The sequence below is a fragment of the Choloepus didactylus genome, chromosome 6 (assembly GCF_015220235.1).
Source record: "Choloepus didactylus isolate mChoDid1 chromosome 6, mChoDid1.pri, whole genome shotgun sequence".
Classification (NCBI taxonomy): Eukaryota; Metazoa; Chordata; class Mammalia; order Pilosa; family Megalonychidae; genus Choloepus; species Choloepus didactylus.
Genome location: NC_051312.1, coordinates 101,047,752 through 101,074,908, shown reverse-complemented (window position 1 = coordinate 101,074,908; position 27,157 = coordinate 101,047,752). Strand labels below are relative to the sequence as shown.

The following is a 27,157-nucleotide window of genomic DNA, read 5'->3' as shown; positions in this document are numbered from 1 at the left end:
ACATGCAAGGCATTATTAACGACTGTGGAGAGATTGCTAACACAATTTGATTTAAGGCCAAAGTTTTGTACTTCCAAAAGTTAAAAAGATACTCCATATATTGACTTTGCACATTATTTAGAAAACCAAATTCTTGCTTTGGTGACCCAGTACCACATCTGAATTGTGTTCTACAATACTGTACATTTGATACTTAGTGCTATAAATCATCTAACCACATGACCACACCAGACATAATTGTACAGCATTTGAGCAATATCTACAATTTTTGGTGGACAAGCAGTTATAAATCCACATAGCTTACGGGATAAGTCATGTATTCAAAATAAGGCTCTTTTAATTTTTCCATGATGGCAACAGTGCTGCTCTCTGTAACATGCCTGCTATGAGAGACTTGCCTGCCAATGCTATTTAACAAGCATTTATTTATCCTATGGCTTACAACTTATTTGGGTAGAGGTGGGATAGGGGAGGATGGAAGTAGTGAGAAGAAATACAAACAGAAAAAGTTAGCTTTAAAACTGGGGGTGTGGGTGGGATGTCAGATTCTGTGACAACTAGCTATAAAAGAAGGCAGAATGAAACCGATGCCAAAAAATGGCTTGACGAATATTCTGTGGGAGTGGAGAGGTTGGAAGGATTAATTCATTCAATCTAGGAGGACAGACTAGTGACATTTGTCCTAGGCCTTGACACATGAGAAGGATTCCTTGGGTAAAAATTTGAGGGGAGGGTATTTCAAGCCGGAAGGAACCACACCTAGCCTAGGTAAATACTTACCTACTAAGTAGCCGATAAACCTAGGCAACTTGGCAGTGTGCCTTTGACTCTGCAAAGTCACAGCTGGGTGCTGTTAGGGGTTAAATCCCCGATTCTTATTTGAATGCACCAACTTTATGCATTCCACCATTCTAGAAGGGCAGCTCAGAAAGTGGTTATACACAGCCCCTGCAAACAACATTCCATTTTATTTTATTTCACAGAGCTGCAAGAATTTTATCCTTGATCAGACAGGGGTTCCACATTTAAATAATGCATGCCCAACCAGAAAATTCATTCAGATCCATGCTCTACTTTCAGCTTCTAAGCCCACTTCTACTCCTGCAACAGTTTTCACAGATTCACCATCAACCTTTGCACTTAAGGTTAGTGTTATTCCAGGATTACACTTTCCTCTTACAATACATTATTGATAGAATTATTGTTCCCCTTCCAAAAAATACAAGAATTCTCCAACTATTATCATACTATTATCTAACATTTACTGGGAGTTTATCTTGGGCCAGGCAATGTGCTAAGTGTGTTACAGCATTATCTTCTTTACATGGGGTGGGTACTATTATTTCCATCTTCTAGAAGAGGAACAGAGACCTAAAGAGGTTAAGTGACTTGTCCAGTCACCCAGCTAGTTCACTGGCAGAGCCAGGACATGTACCAAAGTCTGTACATTTATCCCTTGTGCTGCACTAGCCCTACCCATTTGTCTTTCCTTTTAATTATCAACGTAAGATTCATAAGTTTAAATATCACTTGTATGCAAACCATTTCAAAGGCTGGCAATCTCTTATAGGTTAAAAAGATCACTGCTGACTTTGACCTGTTCATGTTAACTAAGGCTTATTGAGTACTCTCCATGTGCAAGGCACTGTGCTAAATGCATGCACTTTCTCATTTTAATGTTCTTTGTAGGCCTGAGAAGATTGTCATTGTCATGTCTTTAATGGTTGAACAAACAGGTTAAGTAAGTGGCCTCAGGTCCTGTTAGAAAGTCGTGGGATCCATATTTGAACGTTGGCCATTTGTCATCAGAGCTCTAGCTTTTAACCACTGAGCCGTGCAACCTCTCTGAATGAGTTGAGGGCCTCAGCAAGACCCTGCCTCAAAAGTTCTCTCCCACCTGCTTGTCCCGGAGACTGAAGTGATGATCCTCAGGCCCTCCCTAGCACTTTAGGCATTGCCATTTGTTTCCTGGAGAGGAGTGACACAGGGTGTAGCAAGCATTGAATTCTTTCAAAGCCCTGTGCTAGCCTCTCTGTACCCACGGTTCTTCCATCTGGTCTGTTGTAGGCTTCCTTCAAGACATGTTGGTCATATCTTTTAAGCTTTTATTGTCACCCCTCCCCTCATTGTGGCCATACACGTTATACACCTATTATATTTATTATCATTTATTAACCTAAATTGAAATTATTTCAAAGACAAAGCAAGTGTCTTGCTCATTTTTGCCTTCCTAGTGCTCCCCAGCATAGGGACACACTAGACTCTGAAAGGCTGGTGAAAGCCAGAATACACGCATTAGTAAGGTACTAGGACTTCTAAACCATTAGCAACCCTGCACTCTGGACTGAATGAGGTCCTTGAGGATTATTAGCATTTCTAAGTTTTGGAGAAGAAAGACCTTTGGAAGAATCAAAAATAGACCTGGGCCACCTTCAGTTGGGTAAACAACACTAATGAAGAAGGAAAAGGCGTTAAGGTTCACCTTCAGAAGTTTTCCTGGGCTGGCCCTATCATTGGGTAACATTTTATTAAGCTATGATACAATATTGTATTTCTATGTGAACCTGCCTCCCCAGCGCCTTGCAGGAGCGTACCAGTCCTCTTTGCACATCCACTGGTTGGCTTAGGTCATACACATCAGGGTCACCATTTATCCAGCTCCCAGGTATTATTGTATTAGATGCTTTTAAAGCATCACCACATTTAATCCTCTCAACAGCCTGTGTGGTGTTTACCCATTTTGCACACGAGGAACTGACGCCCTGAGGGGCTAAAGCAACTTGCCCCCATCCCGGGGGCCCCCACCACCCCACGGCCCCTTTTCCGCTCGGTGGTTGATCCTGCTCCCTGGGTGGAGGGGCTCCTCGTGCTCGAAGCTCTCGGATTCAAGGCCCCCTACTTAGGGATCAAAAAATAACAGTGCTACTAGCTTTGTTTGCACAGGGGGAGAAAAAAGTTGTTTCGGGGCAAATACACTTGAGGAGGATTAGGGTCAAGGAGGAGAGAAGAAACAGGAAGGGGAAGGGGTGAGAGCTGGAGACGGCGGCCGCTGAGTGCCGAGCTGGGAAAGCCAGAGCGGGGCGGGGCCGGCCTGGGAGCGGGCGCCGAGCCATTGGCCCGCGCGCCCGGGAGCGGCTCCTGCGCGCCCGCCCGCCGCCCGCGGAGGGGAGCTTGCACCCGCCGCCCTGCGCTGACAGCTGCCGGGCGACACCTGGGCTGCCGGGAGAGCGAGCGAGTGAGCGAAGGGCAGAGTCGCCAGCGCCCCACAGGGCGAGAGGAGGCGCTCAGCGTCCAGCCGGGAGGAAGGTAACGCGCCGCCCCGGGGCTGCAGGGTTGGGACCTCCAGCCCGGAGTCTGAGGGCAAGAGGATGCGGTGGCATGGGCTCCCTGCCCGGCGCCCACTCAAGGAAGCACGCCCGGTTTCTAGTCTCGGTTTCTCTGTCCACTCGCTGTGTTACTTCGGGCCACTTTCCTTCTCTGAATACCCTCCTCTTTTCAGTTAGAGTTGGTGTAGAATAAGTCTTCTCAGTTCTAAACGTGACAGGAATTTTGGCATCCTGCAAACTCCCCTACTCAATTTCCCTCCTACTTACGAGCCAGCTCCGCTGCCCAGGGACCTGAGCCTCTAAGAAGCTGGGGTGCCCGGTAGGAGGGAGCTCTGCTAAGCAGTCGCAGCAGAGCTGCTGGGGCTTTCGAGGACCGAGCCTGGTCTTGGAGTTGGCTGCTGGAAAGACTTGGCTGCAGAGTAACTGCCCCTAGTTTGCTCAGGTGAAGAAAGGTAGGACGTTAGAACCTATTTACAGATACCCACCCGTAAATGGGATGAGAGGAATAGGGGGCTGATGATTTCTACTTTGAAAAGAAGCAGATTTGTTTTGGAATTCCCTTTCTATACCCAGGTGTCTTCCCACCATGAGCTATAAATCACACGAGTGGAATTTATTGTCTTTAGAAGTGGAAAATTGACTGCTTCAGCATGTAAGACATGGGACTCCACCACCATGCAGGAAGTGGGTTCCTCCCTTTTCCCCTTTCTTCCCTTCTCCCTTTATAAATTCCCTTTGACTTCTGAGGGATTCCACTTCCTGCCTTAATGAAAAGTTCTTATTTTCATTTCATGCTGGTTGTTGGCCAGAGCCCTGAGCCTTGGGCTCTGGGTTGAGACCGAAGCCTAGATAAGAACAGACTGTGAATCATACTGTCAGCCTCCTGACCAGTACCCTCTGGCAGAGATGTGGGGAGGAAGCCCTGAGTGGCTTCCACAGTGGAAGGTGGGATGGTATCAAATGGCCATCCAGCTTCCTGTCACCTTCTTGGCTGCCATTCGGGTCTAAGATGGTGGCTCCTGCTGTCAGATGGATGGAGAAGCCAGACAGAGGAGGATGGCTGAAGGTAACTGAGGACTTTGATGGGTTTCTTTTGAAGATATCTAGCAGCCCACTCCTCTCACCTTCCCTCACCCCTGTAATAATTCTTCCCGACCTAACCCCTAGTGTGATACCCAGGTGAAATCAGTTTCCAAGTCCAGAGTGACCAGGAAGGGGAACAGAAGGTATGGAGAAGGGAGCAGGGTAATGGCAGCATTGACTATCTTTTATTGGTCACTTATTATAGGTCAGGCCCAGAAGCTTTACATACAATATGTCCTTAATTATCACATAGCCACATGAGGGTGATATATTATCATTTACTCCATTTTACAGATAAGAAACTGAGGCTCTGTAAGGTTGCTTTCCTTAGTCATATAGCTAGTAAGTGGCACAGCTGGGATGCAAAGCCCATCTCTCTGATTCTAAAACCTGTGTTCTTTCTGCTTTCTTTGTGCTCTTTGAGCAAACTGTAATAAGAACAACAAAATGACTAACATTACTGAGCTCTCATTAGGTGCCAGGCATTGTTCAAAGTGTTTTAGAGGTGTTATGTCTTTTATGGTGCAGGAGACTGGGTCGTTGTGAAGGAACTCAGCGACTGCCTTTGCCTCTCTCAGCAGCAGCCCTGTTCCCTAACGCCTGCCTGATCCCTCCCAGCCGCTAGTGAGTGGGTGGGGCAGGGGCCCTGTTTGCTTTATTTTAGAGGTGGTTTGGGGTCTAATGAAAGATTGACTGTCCACATCTGATCTGTTAGATCCGACTGTTGGCTTGTGAATGATCCCACTGTCCCCTAACAGGCCTTTCTCAGGCTTCATTCAATAAACATTTGTGGAATGAATGAATTAGCACCTTGTGCAAAGCGGTCTGCTGCTCTGCAGAAATGTGAGGCAGCACAGGGGCAGTGCAGGCTCCACATCCTCAAAACCCTGGGCTCCAGGTCGTTCTTCGTATGTCCCCGTGGGCTTCCAGACTTCACTGGTGTTATGCTTGCCACCACCTGTTTATAAAGAATTTTATAAGATAAAGTAGATTAAAAATTTGGTTTATTTTTTTTAATAAAAGGAGACGTGACAGTATTAATTAGGTTGGCACTCTCTAAAGGGGGGGGGGGGCATGGTACTGTTTGCCTGAAAGCTTCCAAATCCTCTCCATAGAAGACCCCTCAGTGACAAAGATAACCAATAAGTGGAGGTTGGGGAATAGTTCAGAGTGGCTCTAGCCACTTTACTTTTAAAGATTTATACAGATTTCTCATTTGATATTATAATATGTCCAATTTGGTTTAAATATATATATTTAGCTTTTCCCCAAAATCTTTGAGAAAAATCGATGCCCACGCACATTGCTCTGCATTTTGGGTGGCCATGAGAACCCAAATGGAGAAGCAGGTCAAAGGTTTCGATCTGAGGCTTAGGATGCTGTTTGCATTTTTCATTTGCTTGTTTAACAGTAATACTGCTTCCCAACGCCTACGGAGACAACCTCTTCTCCCATTTTTCAGTATGAAGAATACATTTAAAAAATATAAGTGACATTTATAGCTTGTTTTTTTATTACCAAAGCTATACATATTCATTGTAAAAAAAACACACAAAACACGTAAGAGTACAGATGTGGATTAATAATAATAAATAAAATAACACATCTAAACATCTATACTCAGAAATAATTAATGCTAAAGCTTGGCATATAACTTTCCGAATATTTTTTCTACATCTATATGAGTAAGTTTTTTAAAAAATAAACTAACAGATGCAACACTTAACTTTTGATTGAATTATCAGAGCTAAGATCCATCTCCAATTGTTTCTGAAAGAATGTGGTGAATAAGTTATGAGTAATTAAAAGCACCTGAAAGGTTAATTCTGTTTGTGAACCCCAAACTTCATCCGCATAATTCCATTCTGTTATTTAGTTTCCGGCAGAGAGAAGTGCTTGCCCTCCGGCTGCTGCGGAAGGTACAAAGTCCAGCTGAGCTCCTTGTTAAATGTCTCAAATATTTGAAATGCCCTATATATAACAGAAAAGTAGCTCTTCGGGGTTGTTGATATGCTAAGTTTGAGCAGAAAATTCTAAACAGAATTTGCACAGTGAGTAGGAGAGGGCCCTAGACAAGATCATTGTTCCTACATTGTGTTTTATTTCCTGTGTGATCTTAGTAGATCACAGGTAGTTTCTCTGAACCAGTTTCCTCTTCTGTAAATTTGGGGTAAGCATCTGGTCTACCTTCCACTCCCAGAGTCACTATGAGGACCAATATCAGATGTTATTGTTTTTTACTCCAATTGCATGTGAGTGTGTATACTATTTTTTAACTTTTTATTATGAAATAATTTCAAACTTATATGACAGTTGCAATAATAATACAAACCCCATCCAGAGAACTCCAACATAGCCTCCAGATTCCAGATGCATCAATTTTAACATTTTGCCGCCTTTGCCCTTCCTTCCTTCCTCCCTTCTCCCTCCCTCCCTCCCTCCCTCCTTCCCATCTGTCTATTATCTAAACATTCAAGAGCACATTGTACGTATCCTACTCCTTGAATGCATAACACTTCCCTGTACATTTCCTACAAACAGGATATTTGCTTATGTAATCACCTTAAGTGCAATTATCAAGTTTAAGAAATTTAACATTGATATAAAGCTCACTTTCTGTATTTCAAGTTTTTCTTATATCCCAATAACATCCTTTTGGGCCTTTTCTCCTCCATTCTTTGATAACATCCAGTATCATATATTGCATTTAATTGTCATTACTTCTTTAGGTTTTCTTTCTTTTTTTTAATTGTGGAAATACATATACAACATAAACTTTCCCATACCAGCCCCTCCCAAACCTTCCATTCAGTGGGATTAATCATATTCACAATGTTGCGGTACCCTCACCGCAACTTCAAGCAGACCTCGTGCACTAATTTTTCATTAACTCCCCCTGGCCCTTGCCCCCCACCCCAGTAACCTGTACTTAACTTTCTGTCTCTGAGTTTGCGTATTCTCTGATATTTTCTTTGTAGTTACCATGGGGCTTAAAATTAACATCCTAAATCTATAACAATTTCATTTGCTTTGATATAGACAACTTCAATAGTATACATAAACTATATTCCTATACCCCTTCATCTCCCATCTTACAAAGTTTTTGTCACAAAGTACATATTTATATATTGAAACCAAATCCATTAATTTGTCATTACATTTTATACATTTGCCTTTTAGATCCTATAGGAAGTAAAATGTGGAGCTACAAATCAAAAATATAATAGTAATGGTATTTATATTTATCCATGTCATTATTTTTATCAGGTATCTTTATTTCTTCATGTGGCTTTAGTCAATTGCCTAGTGTCCTTTCTTTTCAACCTACAGAATTCCCTTTAGCATTTCTTATAGGGCCAGTCTAGTAGTAGCAAAGTCCTTCAGTTTTTTGTTTATCTGGGAACATTTTAAATTCTCTCCCATTTTTGAAAGATAGTTTTGCCAGATAATTCTTGGTTGGAAAATTTTGTTTTCGGCACTTTAAATGTGTCTTCCCACTGCCTTCTTGCCTCCACAGTTTCCAATGAGAAATCAGCACTTGATCTTACTGAGGCTCCCTTGTATGTGACATGTTGCTTCACCCTTGAGGCTTTCAGAAGTCTCCTTTTATCTTTGGTATTTGACAGTTTGATTATAATATTGCATGGTGTGGGTCTATTTGGGTTTATCCTGTTTGGAGTACGTTGAGCATCTTGGTTGTGTAAATTCATGCCTTTCGTTAAATTTGGGAAGTTTTCAGCCACTATTTCCCTTAGTATTCTCTCTGCCCCTTTCTCTTTTCCTTCTCCTTCTGGTACTCCACAATGCATACTGGAACATTTGATGGTGTCCCACAGGTTCCTCAGGCTCTGTTTACTTTTCTTCATTCTTTCTTTCTGCTCCTCAGGCTGAGTGATTGCAATCTTCAGGTTCACTGATTCTTTCTTCTGCCAATCCAATCTGCTATTGAACCCCTCTAGGGAATTTTTAAATGTCCATTCCTGTGGTCTTCAGCTTTGTTTGGTTCCTTTTCATAATTTCTATCTCTCTATTGATATTCTTGTTGTGTTCATCTATTGTTTTCCTGATTTCCTTTAGTTCTTTACCCATGTTTTCCTTTAGGTCCCTGAGCATATTTAGGACCATTTAAAAACATCTTTATCTTGAACGTCCCAGGTCTGACACTTCTCATTAATGGTTTCTAATGCCTTTTCCTTTGCCTGGGCCATCACTTCCTTATTCTTTAAATGTTTTGTAATCTTTTGTTTCAACCTGGACTTTGTGATATTTTAGTGTGTTATCACTGGAATTTAGACTCTAAGGCATCTGTTTCTTAAGCTTGTGTCAGCTAGTGTTATGACAGAGCTTTTGTAAAATGCCAGGAGCTAACAAAAAGAAACAAACAAGATAAATAAAAGAAAAAGAAGGGAAAAAAAGAAAACCTTTTCCCATTCCTTGAAGATTGACCTGTGCTAATGTTCTTCCTCAGGGCTTATCCATATAGTAAGTTTGGAGAGTAGCTCCGGGCTGCGTGTAGGGGTATCCCTGATCCTTTCCGTACATGCCTACTGTTTTGAGCATGAGCATGTGGCCCTAGGAATTCTCCCATTTATATGGATATAAATGTCCCTTCTTCCACAGGAAATGCTTCCTCACATCCACCCAGCACTGCATTGTATTTCCTACAGCCAGCAATCCCTTGTTCAGGCAGCATGACTCTACTGCTCTCCCAGAGCGTTCTGTAGGAGAGTTTGATGAGCCCCTTTCTGTATGCAGGGTAAGTTCCAGGATAGCATGTCCCTCAGGCCACCACCAGAAAGACTGGGCTAGATGTACATGGTCCCAGTATATGCACAAGGGTTACTCTGCTCCCTCCAGAGCCAGGACCAGAGATCTGCACTGGGAGTGCTGTCTGGCTCCAGGCTGAACTGGTGAGGGGTTGGGGGAGGGCCCACTGGGGCACCACAATGTGCCTGTCACTTTTACATGGCCTTTTCTTGATTTGGCACTTTTTCTTGATTTGGTGCTTGCCTCATTACTGCACTGTTTTTACTGTTTTCTGGAGCTTTTAGAAAGATGTTCCTGCCAATTCTTGCTGTTTTTCAAAGTTTCTGTAGGGGAGTAGAGCCCTGAAGCATCTCACGCCACATGTGATTGGGGCAGGGCTCCTATGCAATTTTTTTTTTTTATGTTTAAATATAAAAAAAAAAAAAACCATTGTCAATCTTTATAAAATGCTGGAATCCAACTCTTAGATGTAACATTAGTAGAGCCTAATTATGATGTAAATGCTCTTTGGGATCCTTACTTTAAATTTTCTTCAAAGTGTGTAGTTTTCCTTAATGGCTAGTATCTCATTTATCTTCATAACAATCCTGAACAGAAGAGAAGGATAGAAGATATATCCATTTACAGAATAAAAATAGATTTTTTTGTTCAAGGGAGCCATTTCTTTGCAACGGGAGTCTGTTTTAGTTTCCTTGCTGCTAAATCAAATACCATGCAATAGGTTGGTTTAAACAGTGGGAGTTTATTGGCTCACTGTTTTGAGGCTAGGAGAAGTCCATATCAAGGTGTCATCAAGGCGATGCTTTGTTCCCAAACACTGGCGTTCTGAGGCTCGCTGCTGGTGATCGTTAGTCCTTGGCTTTTCTCTCACATGACAGTGCATGTGGAGGCCTCTCCTGGCCTCTCCCTTCTCTTCCAGTTTCCGTTGACTTTCAGTTTCTGGCTGATCCGTCCTGCTATTTATGTCTGACTTTCACTCTCCCTATAAAGGACTCCAATGATCTGGATTAAAGTCCAACCTAATTCATTTAAGCCACTCCTTAACTTAAGTAACGTCTTGAAGAGATCTTATTTACAATGCATCCACATCCACAAGAATGGATTAAGTTAAAAACATGTTTTTCTGGAGTACATACCTCCAAACCACCAGAGAGTCCCAGAGCTCCTGAGAGCTCTCTCTAGTTGCCTTAAACAAGGCAGAGGCATGGAAGGAAGAAGGAGGAAGAAATAAGAGCAACTGGAAAGGTGGTGTACCTGTTGGGGGGGGGGGTAGGTGTGGCTGAGTGCCAGCACCAAGCAGCTCTGGGGAGAGGAACGGGTCCCCTGTTGGGACGCAGGTGACTTGGCTTCTACTCCTGCTTTTGCCAAAGACAAACTGCACAATTTGGGTTTAGTAATGTCCTCTCCCTAAGCCTTGGCTTATTTATCTACAAAGTGAGGGAGTTGGACCAGAAGAGGTTTCTTCTAATCTTAAAAATCTATGATTTGGGGTTACTTTCCATTCATGTCTGCCCAAATGGAATGAATCAGGTATTGGAAAATAGGCCCACTTCCTGTTGCTCTGAGCTTTCAGGCCTACCCCCTGCATTATTTTCTAAAGGTCTCCCTAGCTGACTGCCCTTATGCAGAACACATTGGGAATGTCAGACCTTCCACAGATCATTGAGAGGAGAGTTTCTATTCATTTATTTGCTACTTTTAATCAAAGCTCCTGAGATTATTGAGAGGGGAGAACTACTTGGGAGGGTAGATTGACAGAAGTAAAATGAAAACAGATTATTTATGGTAATAAAGCCATGTGTCACTAAGTACTGACCTCTTAAGTCATTAAATAAAGTGTTTTTTCCCTAGTGCCCGCTGGATACTCAGCCCTCTGCTAGGACTTTTGCAAAATGTGGGGGAAGCCCATGACCCCACTCTTGAGTGGTTCAGAACTCAGTAGAGCTGAGAGAGAGAGAGAGAGAGAGAGAGAGATGGTCCTGTGGTTGGAATACGATGGAGATAAAAAGGCAAATCAGAATTTAGGGGAAGACTGAGTCCTGGAGGACTTGAACCATCTGGTTTAATTCTACATCCACATTTCCTGGCACAGCTCCTGTGGGAACTTGGTAAAGACATTTTAATGAATTAATAAATGAACAAATGAAATAATGAATGAATTATTCTCCTGAAATGAAGTTTTTGCTGAAATGTGGTACAATGTCCCTCAGATGGCTCCAGTGAGTTCTTTATGTATGTGAAGTACTGGCAACTTACAAAAAAACTTTCCTATGCATTATGCCTTGTAACGATGGCTGAAATAAAAGCATTTCCTAATGTCACACTTTCTATATTAGCTATAGATTTGGTTTGCTATTCTTGGATAAACTTTCTTCTGTCTATAAATGCATCATGAAATACTTTGAGAGGTGGATATAAGACATAGCACACTATTCCAGAATTTTGCATTCAGAGTCTGAAGGAGAAAGATAGGCATTGCTTTACTTCTGGGTGAATAGACATTTATTTTTCCCCTTCCAGAAGCATTGTTTTACTGTAAGTCCTGATGCCATCAGCTTCTGATTAGAGGGATATATTTTGTGTCCCCATTACTCATGACCACAGGCGCCTGGCCTCTCTTGCAAAGCTGAGGCAGTTGATTAAAGCACAGCATGTTAAGCTGAGGGTATGGGTTGGATCCCAGTCCGAACCAAGTTGCTTCAGTCAGATCCATGCCCAACCACTCCCACCCATTGTGCTAACCATCTTTGTTGGGAGAGAGACTGAGCTGTGGCACATTACATTCTTTAGGGCAAATTCTTTACTGCTGGTTTTAGACTAGTCATTTGATTTTTAGGATGAAGCATTATGTTTGTTTTCAGGATGAAGCATTAATTCTTTGGTTCCTTTTAGGATTGATTGAGTTCTACCATCTTGGGACATCTTCAGGAGGTATATCTTGAGACCTTTGCTATCCCCTAGCCTTTGATCCATTTTGAGCCAATTTTTCTATAAGGGGTCCTCTTTCATTCTTTTGTATATGTAAATCCAGTTCTCCCAGCACCATTTGTTGAAAAGACTATTCTGTCCCCATTGAGTGGACTTGGTAGCCATGCCAAATAGATGTGAGGGTCTATTTCTGAGCTCCAATTCAATTCCATTGATCATATGTCTATCTTCGTGCCAGTACCATGCTGTTTTTATCACTGTAGCTTTGTAATAAGTTTTAAAGCCAGGAAGTGTGAGTCCTCCAACTTTGTTCTTTTTTAAGATGTTCTTAGGTATTTGGGGCCCCTTACCATTCAAAAGAAATTTGATAATTGGCTTTTCCATTTCTGCAATGTAGGCTGGTAGAATTTGGATTGGAATTGCATTGAATCTTTAAATCAATTTGAATAGAATTGATACCAAAACAATATTTAGTCTCCTAATCCATGAACATGGAGTGTCCTTCCATTTGTTTAGGTCTTCCTTGATTTATTTTAGCAATATTTTGTAGTTTTCTGTGTAGAAGTCCTTTAAATCCTTGGTTAGATTTATTCCTAGATATTTAATTCCTTTAGTTGCTATTGAAATGGAATTTTTTTTCTTGATTTCCTCCTCACATTGCTCATTACTAGTATATAGAAACACTACTGATTTTTGCATGTTGGTCTTGTATCCTACAACATTGCTAGACTCATTTATTAGTTCTAGTAGCTTTCTTGTAGATTTTTCAAGACTTTATATATATAGGATCATGTCATCTGCAAATAGTGGAAGTTTTACTTCTTCCATTTGCCTTTTATTTCTTTATCTTACCTAATTACTATGGCTAGAACTTTTAGCACAGTGTTGAATAACACTGGGCATCCTTGTCTTTTTCCAGTTCTTAGAGGGAAAGCTTGCAGTCTTTCAACATTGGTATGATTTTTTTTTTTTTAATTTGAAAGCAATCACTGTTTATTAACTGACCAGATTATAAAAGTAATCATAGTAGACACCTTAGTTCATCCTTCTAATAAGCCTATTGATCTGGTCTCCCCTGTTGCCAGCATCTCCCCCTTCTACAAAATGGGTGGTCTTTTTCTTCATCCCCCCTCTGGGAGAAGATAATTTGAAGGGCCACAGGAAGTTGTTTGCTTCTTTGAAGCGTTTCCCAACAGTATAGATCTCATGAATCAGGTCTTCCATGCAGATGATGCCATATTTACCAAGAGATCGTGCAATCAAAGAGTTATCTGTCAAGGCAATCCACTTCTTACTGATTTTGCCGTAACCACGCTTATAGACTAGTTCATTTACTGACTTCAGGTTCGGGTACCCCCATGCAATATATGGTTCCACAATCCTCAGCATGTTAATTGAGGCCTTGTTGAGCTTAACAAAGGTTCCATTGAAGATTTGGTGAAGGCGAAGATGTTGCAACACTTTTCGGACCTTTGGGCTCACACCATTGATACCTCTGATCCTGATGACAAATGCCAATTTGGGTTCCGCAGGTACATAGAAGTTGCCAGCTTTTCTTGCCATTCTAGCCATTCGAATCTCAGTTCTGTACATTTGCTTATATTCCTTGTGATAGTGCTTGGCTTTTTCATAGATAAGCTTCCTCCTTGCCTTTCTGAGCATCTTTTGGGCAAACTTCTTTCTCAAGTGCTTGATCTTCAGTTCAGCAAAATTCCTTCGCTTTTTCTTGAGGGTTTCCGGCATAGCCGGCACCTTCTTCTTCTTCTCTTCGACACCCTCCATGGTTCCAGCCAGAAAAGAGGCCATTGGTATGATTTTAACTGTGGGTTTATCTGCATGCCCTTAATCATGTGGAAGAAGCTTCCTTCTATTCCTATCTTTTGAGGTGTTTTTATCAAGAAAGGATGCTAGATTTTGTCAAATGCCTTTGCTGTGTCAATTGAGATGATCATGTGTTTTTTCTTCATCAGTTTGTTAATGTGAGGTCCCCTTTCTCTTTTCAGATTTCATTTATTTGCATCTTCTCTCTTTTTTTCTTTTTCAGTCTAGCTAAGGGTTTGTCCATTTTATTGATCTTCTCAAAGAATCTACTTTTGGTATTGTTTATTCTCTGTACTGGTTTGGATGTATTATGTCCCCCAAAATGCCATTGTCTTTGATGCAGTCTTGTGTGGGCAGATGTATTAGTGTTGACTAGATTGTAATTCTTTGAGTGTTTCCATGGAGATGTGACCCACCCAACTGCAGGTGATAACTCTGGATAATTTCCATGGAGGTGTGGCCCTGCCCATTCAGCATGGGCCTTGATTAGTTTACTAGAGCACTATATGAGCTCAGACAGAAGGAGTGAGCTTGCTACAGCTAAGAGGGACACTTTGAAGAATGCACAGGAGCTGAGAGAGGAGCTGAAGCTTACAGACACATTTTGGAGATGGCCTTTGAAAGCAGACTTTTGCTCTGGAGAAGCTAAGAGAGGACAAACACCCCAAGAGCAACTAAGAGTGACATTTTTGAGGAGCTGAAGCCTAGGGAGGAACGTCCTGGGAGAAAGCCATTTTGAAACCAGAACTCCAGAGCAGACGCCAGCCACGTGCCTCCCCAGCTAACAGAGGTTTTCTGGATGCCATTGGCCATCCTCCAGTGAAGGTACCCAGTTATTAATGCCTTACCTTGGACACTTTATGGCCTTAAGACTGTTACTGTGTAACCAAATAAACCCCCTTTATAAAAGCCAATCCATTTCTACTATTTTGCTTAACGGCAGCATTAGCAAACTAGAACAGATTTTGGTACTGGAAGTGGGGTGCTGCTGAGTTTGCAAATACCAAACATGTTGGAACAGCTTTTTAAATGGATAAGGGGAAGATTTGGGAAGAATTATGAGGAGCTTGATAGAAAAGGCCTAGACTGCTTTGAAGAGACCATTGGTAGAAATATGGATTCTAAAGATACTTCTGATAAGACTTTGAGCAGAAATGATGAATGTGTTGTTGCAAACTGGAAGGAAGGTGATCCTTGTTTTAAAGTGGCAGAGAATTTGGCAAAATTGAGTCCTGGTGTTGGATGGAAGGAAGAATTTGAAAGCGACAATCTGGAATATTTAGCTGATGAGATCCCTTCAAGCAAAATATAGAAGTAGCCTGGCTTCTCCTTGCAGCTTATAGTAAAATGTGACAGGACAGAGATAAACTTAGAACTGAACTCTTGGGTTCAAAGAAAACAGAAACTGATGGTCTGGAAAATTCTGGGCTTCCAGGGGGTGGAACCGCAGAAGCTACAGCCCAGCGTGAGGATTTAACCAAACATGGAACCCGACCACCATTTCAGTACAAGCCAGGATTGGAGATGGAGTTATCCAGAAAGGTTTGTGGGAAGTCCTATTGTCTGACGGCTTTGACCCCTGTGTGCTTCATGCAAAGACAACAGAACTTTTGTGAGATCTTTATAGACAAAGATGCTGTCAGTCTGGACTGGAGGAGACAGACAAGGAACAAATTGAAGGAAAAATTTCTTCAAAGACAGAGCCATGGAGGTTGAGGTCTGGAGTTAAGAGCTCTCAGGCTGGGAGAGTAGAGTGGCCGACACGCATGGAAAGGGTGAGTTTGCCCCAGAGGTCAAGGGTGGGCCTTTTACCTTGATGTTCAGGAAGAGTGCTATCACCCCAGACCTTAGGGAGGGTGGGGCACATTCCCAGCGATTGGGGAGAGCCTGACCACCACCCCACTCTCCTGAAGGGGTTGAACATGTGCCCTGGAGATGGAGGAAAATCTAGGTGCTGCCCTGGTGTTTGAGGAAGGTGGGGCCAAGAAGGTGGTCTCTCCAATGTGTGGATATGTTGGAACACTCACCCCAGCATTTGGAGAGGAAAGGGCTGCTGCGAAGGCCCTTAGGAAGGGTTAGACTCCCACTCTCTCAAGTCCCAAGGATAAACCATCATTCTGTAAATAACTCTCAGACTTTGAAATCTAACAGTTTGCCCTGCAGGTTTTAGAAATTGTTTTCATTCCTTAAACCCTGTTTTCCTTTCAGTTTCTCCTTATGGCAATGGAAACGTCTATCCTATTAATGTTCCTCCTTTGTATATTGGAAGCAGATAACTTTTTCTAAGTTTCACAGGTCCACACCTAGAGGAGAAATTTGCCTTAGGACAGACCATGCTTGTAACTAATTTTGATAGGATCTGGTACTTACTTATTGTTACTGAAATGATTTAAGTTTTTGTGATATTGTGATGAGATGAATGTATGTTTGTGTGGAAAGATCATGTCATTTTGGGGTCCAGGGAGTGGAATGTGCCAGTTTGGATGTATTATGTCCCCCAAAGTGCCATTATCTTTGATGCAATCTTGTGTGGGCAGATGTATTAGTGTTGATTAGATCGTAATTCCTTGAGTGTTCCATGGAGATGTGACACACCCAACTGCAGGTGATGACTCTGATTGGATAATTTTCATGGAGGTGTTACCCACCCATTCAGCGTGGGCCTTGATTAGTTTACTAGAGCACTATATAAGCTCAGTCGGAAGGAGCGAGCTTGCTACAGCCAAGAGGGACACTTTGAAGAACGCACAGGATCTGAGAGAGGAGCTGCAACTTACAGAGACGTTTTGAAGATGGCTGCTGAAAGCAGACTTTTGCTCCGGAGAAGCTAAGAGAGGACAAACACCCAAAGAGCAACTAAGAGTTACATTTTGGAGAGAAGTTGAAGCCTAGAGAGGAACGTCCTGGGAGAAAGCCATTTTGAAACCAGAACTCCAGAGCAGATGCCAGCCACGTTTCTTCCCAGCTAACGTAAGTTTTCCAGATACCACTGGCCATCCTCCAATGAAGGTCCCCGACTGTTGACACGTTACCTTGGACACTTCATTGCCTTAAGACTGTAACTGTGTAACCAAATAAACTCCCTTTTATAAAAGCCAATCCATTTCTGGTGTTTTGCATCCTGGCAGCATTAGCAAACTAGAACACACATTTACAGTCTTAAGGCCGTAAAGTGTATGGCCTTAAAACCAAATAAACCCCCTTGATAAAACCCAATCCATTTCTGTTATTTTGCTTAACAGTAGCATTAGCAAACCAGAACATTCTCTGTTGTTATTTATTCTCAGTTTTATTTATTTCTACTCTAATATTTATTTCTTTCCTTATCCTTCCCTTGGGATTAGTTTGCTGTTCCTTTTCTAGTTCCTCTAGGTGTGCCATTAGGTCTTTGCTTTTTAGCTCTTTCTTCCTTTTTAACATAGGCGTTTAGGGCTATAAAGTTCCCTCTCAGCACTGCTTTTGCTGCATCTGGTAAGTTTTGATAGGTTGTGTTCTTGTTTTCATTTGCCTCAAGATATTTACTGATTTCTCTTGCAATTTCTTCTTTGACACACTGATTGCTTAAGAGTGTGTTCTATAACCTCTGTGTATTTATAAATTGTCTAGTTCTCCACTTGTAATGCAGCTTCATTCCATTTTGGTCAGTGAAAGTACTCTGTATTATTTCAGTCTTTTAAAATTTTGAACCTAGTTTTGTGACCCAACATTTGGGTCTATCCTGGAGAATGTTCCATGAGCACTTAAGAAGAATGTATATCCTGCTGTTTTGGGGTGCAGTGTTCCACATATGTCTGTTAGATCTAGTTGATTTGTCATATTCTTCAAGTTCTCTGTTTCCTTATTGATATCTGTCTAGTTCTACCTATTGATGAGAGTGGTATATTAAAGTCTCCAACTATTATTTTTGACCTGTCTGTTTCTCCTTTGAATTCTGCCAGTGTTTGCCTCATGTATTTTGGGGTACCCTGGTTAGGTATATAAATATTTGTGATTGTTATTTCTTCTTGGTGGATTGCTCCTTTTATTAATGTAAAAGACAATATCTTTGTCTCATATGACAGTTTTGAATTTAAATTAGATTTTTTCCTGATATTAGTATAGCTACCTTAGCTCTTTTTTGGTTCCTGTTTATGTGGAATATCTTTTTCCAGCCTTTCACCTCCAACCTATTTGTGTCCTTGTGTCAAAGGTGAGTCTCTGGTAGACAGCATATAGATCGATCATCCTTTTTTATCCATTCTGCCAATCTGTGTATGTTGACTGGGGAGTATAATCCATTAACATTCAGTGTTAGTACTATAAAGGCAGTACTTACCTCAATCATTTTATCTTTTGGTCATACGTTTTAGTTACCCTTACTGGTAAGGGTACTACACTGTCCTCCAAGCCTCTCTCTCCTGTCTTTTCCTTTCACCCTGCAGAACTCCCTTTAGTATTTCTTTCATTCTTACTGATGAACTCTTTCGGTTTCTATTTATCTGAATATTTATAACTCTCCCCCATTTTTGAAGGACAGGTTTGCCAGACAGAGAACTCTTGGCTGGCAGTTTTTCTCTTTCAGTACCTCAAATATATCATACCACTGCTTTCTTGCCTCTGTGGTTTCTCCATGGTTTCTGATGTGAAATTGGCACTTAATCTTATTACTGTTCCTTTGTATGTGACAAATCGCTTTTCTCTTGTGGCTTTCAGGATTCTCTTTTTATCTTTGGCATTTGACATTTTGATTAGGATGTGTCTGTGAGTAAATCTATTAGAATTTATTCTATTTGGAATTTGTTGCACTTCTTGAAGATGTATATTTATGTCTTATGTAAGAGTTGGGAAATTTTCAGCCATTATTTCCTCTAATATTCTTTCTACCCCCTTTCCCTTCTCTTCTTCTGGGATACCCATGATGCATATGTTTGTGCATTTCATGCTGTCATTCAGTTCCCTGAGGCACTACTCAATTTTTTTCCATTCTATTTTTCTATCTGTTCTGTCTGTAGATTTCTACTTCTCCTCTAGATTGCTGATTCTTTCTTCTGCCTGCTCAAAGCTTTTGTTTTGTGCCTCTAGTGTATTTTTAATCTCTTCTCTTGTGCCTTACCTTCCCATAATTCTGATATTTTTCTATTCACACATTCAAATTCTTCTTTATGCTCACCCAGTGTCTTCTTAATATCCTGTATCTCTGTAGCCATATTTTCCTTCATCTTCTTGAATTGATTTAGGATAGTGTTTGAACATATTTGATTAGTTGTTCCAAGTTCTGTGTCTCCTTCAAAGGTTCAATTTGTTTCTTTGGGCCATATCATCCTCTTTCTGAATATGGCTTATTATTTTTTTGCTGATGTCTAAGCATCTGAATATCTTGATGGGTTTACTCTGAAGGTCAACTTCTCTCTCTTGCCTAGAGTTTTATTATTGATTGCTTGGCTTTGTTTTGAGGCTCTTTGACACTGGGTGCAACTTTATTCTAGACCTTTAAAATTTCCTGTGTTTGATCAGATTTTTTCAGCTCTTCTTCATCTGATTGTTATCCTGGGTATGCAGTACAATTTTTAAGGTTGCACTATTTGTGCAATTATTTCACCACCAGGAGAAAGCTTCCTTTCTTGTCTTCCCTCTGTGGGAATTTTGATCTGTTTAGCTTGTTTTTTGTTTTGCCTCTATAACTTTTTAAAAATCTCCTTTCATTGCCTCTAGCAGCTTTTGCCTGGAGGGCAAAGTCTGGAGGAAGATCACACCAGAGAGGACTTTCCATGTCAGTATTTGCCAGACAAAACTGGACCAGGGATCCACAAAGAGGGTGCAGACCAATTCAGAACAGCCTTGGAGAGAGGATCAGAAAAGATGCCCCAGAGCCTTTTTGATGGCTCCCCAAAGCTCTACTTTCCTGGCCTGCCCAGCAGATGGCACTCTTCAGCAGTCTTTTCCCTGCAGCCCTAAGGGAACCCTGCTTCTTTGAACCTCTACTGCCTCCACCTCTTTTTGGGGGTGGTGTTAAAGCACCGCCGTGGCCATCCCTGTCCAGGTTGGGCTGAAAGATCCAGGGCCTAGTGATCTAAACTCGCTGATCAAGATCTGGGATCAGTATCAATCTTGCTATTCCCTGTTTTGGGGAAAGTGGGCTTCCATGTCTTTCTCCAACCAAAGGAGTCAACTAGAAACTGGACTCCAGGCAGCTAGCCTCAATGGTGGAGTTGGGCACCAGCAGTCACCACTGAGTGATTTAATCAATTTTTTACTGCAGTGTCTCAGCTGCTTTGTCCTATTCTTCCCTGGAGGCTGTATGATCCTCCCTTGGGCTCTGTAGCCTCAAAACAGTTGTTTTAGACAGTTTCTGCCTATCCAATAGAAGTTTTTGGAGAAGTGAGTAGTGCATCGCCCTACTCTGCCATATTCCTCATCGGGTTTTGATTTGCATTTCCCTCATGGTTAATGATATTGAGCATCTTTTCATGTGTTTATTGGCCATTTATCTTCTTTGGAGAAATGCCTTTTCAAGTCTTTCACCCATTTTTAAGTTGAATCATTTGTCTTTTTGTTGTTGAGTGGTAGAAGCTCTTTATATATTTTAGATATGAAACTCTTATCAGATACATGGTTTCCAAATATTTTTTCCCATTCTATAGGTTGTCCTGTGATAAACAATTTTTTTTTAATTTTGATTAAGTCCAATTTATCTGTTTTTTCTTTTATTGTTCATGCTTTTTGGGTCAAGTCTAAGGATCTATTGTTTAATACTGATATTTCCCTATGTATCTTCTAAGAGTTTTATGGTTTTAGCTCTTCTATTGAGGTCATTGATCCACTTTGAGTTAATTTTTGTATATCGTGTGAGGTGGGGACCATTTTCCTTCTTCTGCATATGGATATACAGTTTTCCCAGCACTATTTGTGGAAGAAACTTTTTCTCCATCGACTGAACTTTCCAAAAATCATTTGGCTATAGATGTGAGGATTTCCTTGAGTCTTTTAGAGATGGCATCATACTATATTTCTACAAATGTAATCACTGTATTCTTGCTAGAATCCTAGGGCTATTTTGCTATCTGATGGTTAATAACAGATCATTTTGAGGTGTAATCACAGGTTGAATGTCAGAAGCTAGAATTATGAATGGCGAACAAGTTAATAGGGGAGGGATTATAGTTAGAAGGTGTTTCTGGCCAGTATCCATGGGCAAGTGTGAGTGTGGAAGCCTGTGTTTCCCATAGAAGCCACTTTGTCGTGGAATAAAGTTAACTTTGAAGTAGGCAGTGTTAAGTTTAAACCTTGGATCCACTAACCATGTACCTGGACAAGTAACTTAACCTCTCAGAATCTCAGTTTCCTTTCCTGAGAAAATTGCATGCTTTATCTCACAGTGTGTCTCTGAGGAATAAATGAAATAATGAGATAATACATATACATAAACTGCCTGTTACTGTGTCTTGCACAGATTAGCTCTTCAATAAATGTAAGTTCCCTTTCCTTTCCTCCGCCGTCCCTTCCTCTCTCGGATCTTGAGAATTCCCACAGTACAAGCTCACCCATTATTCAACAGCGCTTCATCAAGTTGCAAACTTTATAGGTACTTGTGCCTGTTTGAATGTATTATGTCCCCCAAAACACTATTATCTTTGATGTAATCTTGTGTGGGCAGTGTTGATTAGATTGTAATTGTTTGAGTGTTTCCATGGAGATGCACCCCACCCAAATGTGGGTGATGACTTTGGTTGTAGAATTTCCATGGAGGTGTTACCCCGCCCATTCAGGGTGGGTCTAAATTAAATCACTGGAGCCATATAAATGAGCTGACAAACAGAAGGAACTCAGTGCAGCTGAGAGTGACATTTTGAAGAGGAGCTACAGCCAAGAGGGACACTTTGAGGAATGCACAGAAGATGAGACAGCAGCTGCAGATGAGAGATGGTTTGAAGACAGCTGTTGAAAGCAGACTTTTGCTTTATAGAAGCTAAGAGAGGACAAAAGCCCCAAGGGCAACTAAGAGTGGCATTTTTGAGGAGCTGAAGCCTAGAGAGGGACATCCTGGGAGAAAGCTATTTTGAAACCAGAACTTGGAGCAGATGCCAGCCATGTGCCTTCCCAGCTAACAGAGGTTTTCCCGCCACCATTGGCCATCCTCCAGTGAAGGTACCCGATTGCTGATGTGTTACCTTGGACACTTTATGGCCTTAAGACTGTAACTGTGTAACCAAATAAACCCCCTTTAATAAAAGCCAATCCATCTCTGGTGTTTTGCATTCCAGCAGCATTAGCAAACCAGAACAGTACTCCGGTTTCCACCTCTGAGAAAGCAGAGATTGATGATATGTGCCCCACTATTTTATTGGGTTTTCTTCAAATCTTTAAGTTTGAAACCAGATACTGGGGATGAAAAAAAGAACAAGAAGATGCTTATATTAAGGGTAATAGTGGTAATGTAATACTTAGAGTACAATGTGGTAAATGCTCTAGAAATATATCCAGCTTATTGTGAGATTGCAGATTCCTGGGGGAATGGAAGAGTTGGGAGGTGAGAGATGAACTAGAGCCATGGCTGAGTTGGAGTTAGCTAGGTTGAGAAGAGAGTGGGGTAGACAGGAGGACATATTAAGCTGAGGGACGTTTCAAGTTCAAAGGCCTGAAGGCAGGAAGGGCATGGGATACTAAGAGAACAGAGTAAAGACCACTGAGTTGGCACATAGGGTGGGTAAGGTATGGCTGGAGGTGATGCTGATGAAGCTCAAAGGTGAAACCAGGTTAAAAACTTGCCCTTTTTCTTGGAAACTGAAGTGAACTGATAGAAGTTGCTCAACATTGTGAGTGAAATAACTACATTTTTCTTTAGGACAGTAATATTGCCCAAAGTTTGCAAGATGGATTTGTGATTGATTGAAGGCACACTTGTTTGGACTTTTGGGTACAAATGATAGAAAATTTGAAAGTTTTTTGTAAAAAAAAAAAATAAGAAATGGTGCTGCTATTTAATTCAAGATGACTATAGTAAGGTACAAAATGTGTTGGAAAACGGTGACTCTGGTATATATTTAATTATGGACTAGATACATTGGAGCCGTATTATTCCAAAGAGGTAAATATACCATGCTTTAGAATTACACGTATTTACCACTTGTAAATAAAGGACAGGTGTGCTCTTGGTGAAATGATTAAGGCTTGAACCCAGAAACAGTGTTTAAGGCTGTGAAAGGCAGGCCTTTTTCATATCTCTCCTGAATTGAGCTTGAGGCCCCTAAATACCTGTTGAATTTGACCAGTGCTTTGTAGAATTTTTTGTGCTCAGCATGCACTGTTGTAGTTAGTAGTTTGAGTTTCCTAGAGAGGAAGAGCAGGGAGGTTCAGATTGTGAAACTATCTATGGGCAAATTGCAAGAAGCTAGATGGCCCTTCTTCCCAAGTAATCAGGGTCAGACACAGGTACACACATATCTGTGCTTGTGTATTTGTAGGTGTGTGTTTATATTTTCCTTGGTGTTGTCTGTTTTATCCTGACCCAAGGGAAAATCTGATGTATACCTGGAGTTCCTTGGGGAGAATCACTGGGGAGTTTCACCTTGGTTACTAGAGGTGCCTAGATGTAAAGAAGATCACCTGCTTCTCATCTGAACAGGAGCCAGGGCTGTGGAGGAGATGTGGCTCCACTTGTGAGATTCTGCTGAGGACAGATGTGACCCAACCACAGAACCAAGCACAGCTGTTTGCTGGTGTGTGAGGGAGTGAGGAGGAGGTGGGTGTGTTTGATTTTTTCATTTCTCTGGCACCCTTCTCCAAGATCACTCTCTGAGCAGCCAGGAAGTGAAAGCAAGTTTTGGGCTGGCATTCAGTGCACAGGGAGCAAGGTGTATGTTTTACATTCTGGTCATCCCACCTTGGGCTTTTGGAATATTAGATCTTTGAACCTGTCTGTGCTGGTTTGAATCTGTTATGTACCCCATAAAAGGCGATGCTCTCTTAATCCATCCCTTTGGGAGCAGAGCTATTGTTAGGTGGGACCTTTATTTTTTGATTAGGGACCTTTTGATTAGGTTGTTTCCATGAAGATGTGACCCACCCAGTTCAAGGTGGGTCTTAATCATTTACTGGAGTCCTTTCAGAGAGCTCATGGAGAAAGAGAGAGAACTGAGAAAGAAAATTCCCTGGGAGAAGCATGAAGGGCCCACAGGAAAAGCTGAGAGAGAAGTGCCCCGAGACATTTAGAGATAGCCATTTTGAAACCAGGGCTCAGGAGAGAAGGACCAGCAGACGTCACCATGTGTCTTCCCAGGTGCCAGAGGAACCCCAGATGCCAGCAGCCTTTCCTCACAGAAGGTATCTTTCTCTTGATGCCTTTATTTGGACATTTTCATGGCCTTAGAATTGTAAATTTATAACCTAATAAATCCCCATTGAAAAAGTCAAACCATTTCGGTATATTGCATTCCAGCAGCTTTAGTAAACCGAAACACTGTCCTTTCTCTTATGCCAAGCCCTAGGTCCTTCTCACTGTGTAAAGCCTAGGATTGGTCCTTTGAAATATTCTGGTTTGGTCTCTTTTGTTTGATACCAAAGGCACCAAGACAGGTGAACAGTGGGTGGGGATGGTCAGATCTATTGAAAGGTACATTGGTGTGCTTCACCTACTTTTAGGTGCAATGAAAAGTGTTTACATTTAGCTTAATATTTAAGTTGATTTTTGGTGAAATGTGTTTGTTGATAATCTTTTTAAACTATTATTAAATGGTGAAGATTTCTTTTTTTTTTTAATTAAATTCAATTTTATTGAAATACATTCACACACCATACAATCATCCATGATATACAATTCACTGTCCACAGTATGATAACATAGTTATGCGTTCATCACCACAGTCTATCTCTGAACATTTTCCTTACATCAGAAAGAACCAGAACAAGAATAAAAAATAAAAGTGAAAAAAAACACCCAAATCATCCCCCCATCCCACCCCATTTGTCCTTTAGTTTTTATCCCCATTCCTCCACTCATCCATACACTAGATAAAGGGGGTATGATCCACAAGGTCTTCACAATCACACTGTCACCCCTTGTAATCTACATTATTATATAATTGTCTTCAGGAGTCCAGACTGCTGGGTTGGAGTTTGGTAGTTTCAGGTATTTACTTCTAGCTATTCCAATACATTAAAGCCTAAGAGGTGTTATCTATATAGTGCATAAGAATGTCCACCAGAGTGACCTCTCGACTCCATTTGGAATCTCTCAGCCACTGAAACTATTTCATCTCATTTTTCATCCCCCTTTTGGTCAAGAAGATACTCTCAGTCCCACCATGCCGGGTCCACATTCATCCCCGGGAGTCATACTCTGCGTTGCCAGGGAGATTTACAACCCTGGGAGTTGGGTCCCACGTAGGAGGGAGGGCAGCGAGTTCACCTGTCGAGATGGCTCAGTTAGAGAGAGAGAGGGCCACATCTGAGCAACAAAGAGGTACTCAGGGGGAGACTCTTAGGCACCATTACATACAACTTTAGACTTTCCTTTGTGGTAATGAGCTTCATAAGGGCAAGTCCCATGCTCGAGGGCTCAGCACATCAAACCGCCAGTCCCAATGTTTGTGACAACATACGCTAGGGGATCAGCATCTTAAAGTTTAGAGATAGGCCTTACAATTCAGGGATAGAGTTAACTGCTGTAAGAGCTTACAATCTAGGGACTATTACTATTATTGTGTCCACGTTAGGCTATGTTCTAAGATTCAATTCTGAGTTTACACATTGTAGTTAGTCCATATTAGTGAGGCATCATCCCTCTGGTGAAGATTTCTTGATAAAAGAGGCAGGATGCTGTAGTGGGAAGAAAATCAGATCTGGAGCCAAGAGTTAATTCATTCAGCAAATACTCACTGAGTTTATTGTGAATATTGCTAGGTTAATAGTCTAGTGGAAAAAACATACCTTTTTAATGACCATGCAATGTGATATCAATAGTCAGAGGTGAGCACTGAGGAGAAAGGTGGGGCAGCAAGAGGGAAAGGGGACTAAGTGCCAGGGACAGCTTCCTAGAAGAGGTGACACTTGGGGGAGACTTGAGGGATGTATAGAAATCAGAGAGTCAGGAAGCCAGAGAAGTGGAAAATAGTGTGGTGGCTACAGTTTCATATTCAAGGCAAGGCTGACAGAAACTGAGGCCTTGGGCTGATTATGGGAAGCTTTGTATATATCATTAAGGAGATTGGACTTTTTCAAGTCCTAGCTTGTGTTCCACACTGAAATTTGAGCAAGTATTTCCTCTCTGAACCTCAGTTTCCTTATTAATAATATGGAGATGATAATGATTTCCTGGCGTATCTCATGGCATAGTGAGACCTGAAGAAGATAATAATGGTCAAAATGTATTGAGCACCTACTATGTACCACATGTTGAGCTAAGCACTTTACATGAATTAACACATTTAATCCTCACCACAAAGTAATGAAATAGGTACTCTGTTAAGCTCATTTTACAGATAAGGAAACAGAGGTACAGAGGTTAAAGTAACTTGTCTCAGATCATAAAGCTGATAAGTGGTAGAGGCAGGATTTGAACCCATGCAGTCTGGTGTGCTCTGTAGCACATCTCAGTAGAACGTGTGCTTGTACTCGTGTGTGTGGGTGTGTGTGTGTGTGCGCGTGCATGTGCATGCATGTATGTATATAGTCCTATCTCTGCAAGCTTAAGAGCTGAGTTCTGTTGACTCGAGGCAGAAGACATGCATAGCTATGGATTTTCCATGTATAGTGACATCTCCAAAATGGCTGTTACTGGAGGTTGTAGGTTCTGTGTGTCTGGAGAAAAATGCATGATTTCTGGTGGACACTGGGCAGGTCAAGCTTCTGACAGAGGAGAGGATTTCCTCTCCCTGAAAGGTGCAGCAGTGGTCTAGAAGTTGTTAATTTTGGAACGAAGTGAACCAGCTGCCTCTAACAGGAGGTTTTTCAGTTCGCATACCTGTTACTGAAACCGGTGTCTGACTGGAAGGGCCTTGGCTGCTCCGTCCTTTGTTTGTGCCTTCATTCTGCCATTATCTACCAGCTTTGGCTGAGAAAGGCAGCTGCTTTGCACAAGCTTCATTGTCCTTTTGTATTGGCAAGAACCCCTTTCACTGTCCCTGGGCCTTCTTGCTGCCTCTGCTTCCTGAGAGAGAAGGGGCAGGTGACTGCTCCTAGCGCCTAGGCCAGTGTTAGCATTGTTAGGACACCGTCTTCCTGCAGCTGTCTTTTGTTTCGAAGGACGGGCCTCCTGT

The 27,157-nt window shown here is 41.7% G+C and overlaps 2 protein-coding genes across 11 annotated transcripts in view; one reads left to right on the top strand and one right to left on the bottom strand.

Moving 5' to 3' along the window:
- The first annotated feature begins 3,154 nt into the window (after positions 1-3,154).
- SYTL2 (synaptotagmin like 2) overlaps positions 3,155-27,157 on the top strand; it is a 119,466-nt gene continuing 95,463 nt past the window's right edge. For 6 of the 10 annotated variants that reach the window (XM_037840936.1, XM_037840938.1, XM_037840941.1 and 3 more), the window contains exon 1: positions 3,155-3,306. The gene's annotated coding sequence lies outside the window, so the exon portion shown is untranslated. The remainder of the gene's footprint in view (positions 3,307-27,157) is intronic. The other 4 variants (XM_037840946.1, XM_037840944.1, XM_037840945.1 and 1 more) reach the window with 1 other exon arrangement.
- Positions 13,069-13,886, bottom strand: LOC119538160 (60S ribosomal protein L7-like). The gene has a single exon (XM_037840948.1). The coding sequence runs from the start codon at positions 13,884-13,886 to the stop codon at positions 13,140-13,142; it is 747 nt and encodes a 248-aa protein (XP_037696876.1). The 3' UTR covers positions 13,069-13,139.

Bases quoted from the DNA above. Each gene is read 5' to 3' on its own strand.
- LOC119538160 (XM_037840948.1), bottom strand. From the start codon at position 13,886: ATGGAGGGTGTCGAAGAGAAGAAGAAGAAGGTGCCGGCTATGCCGGAA.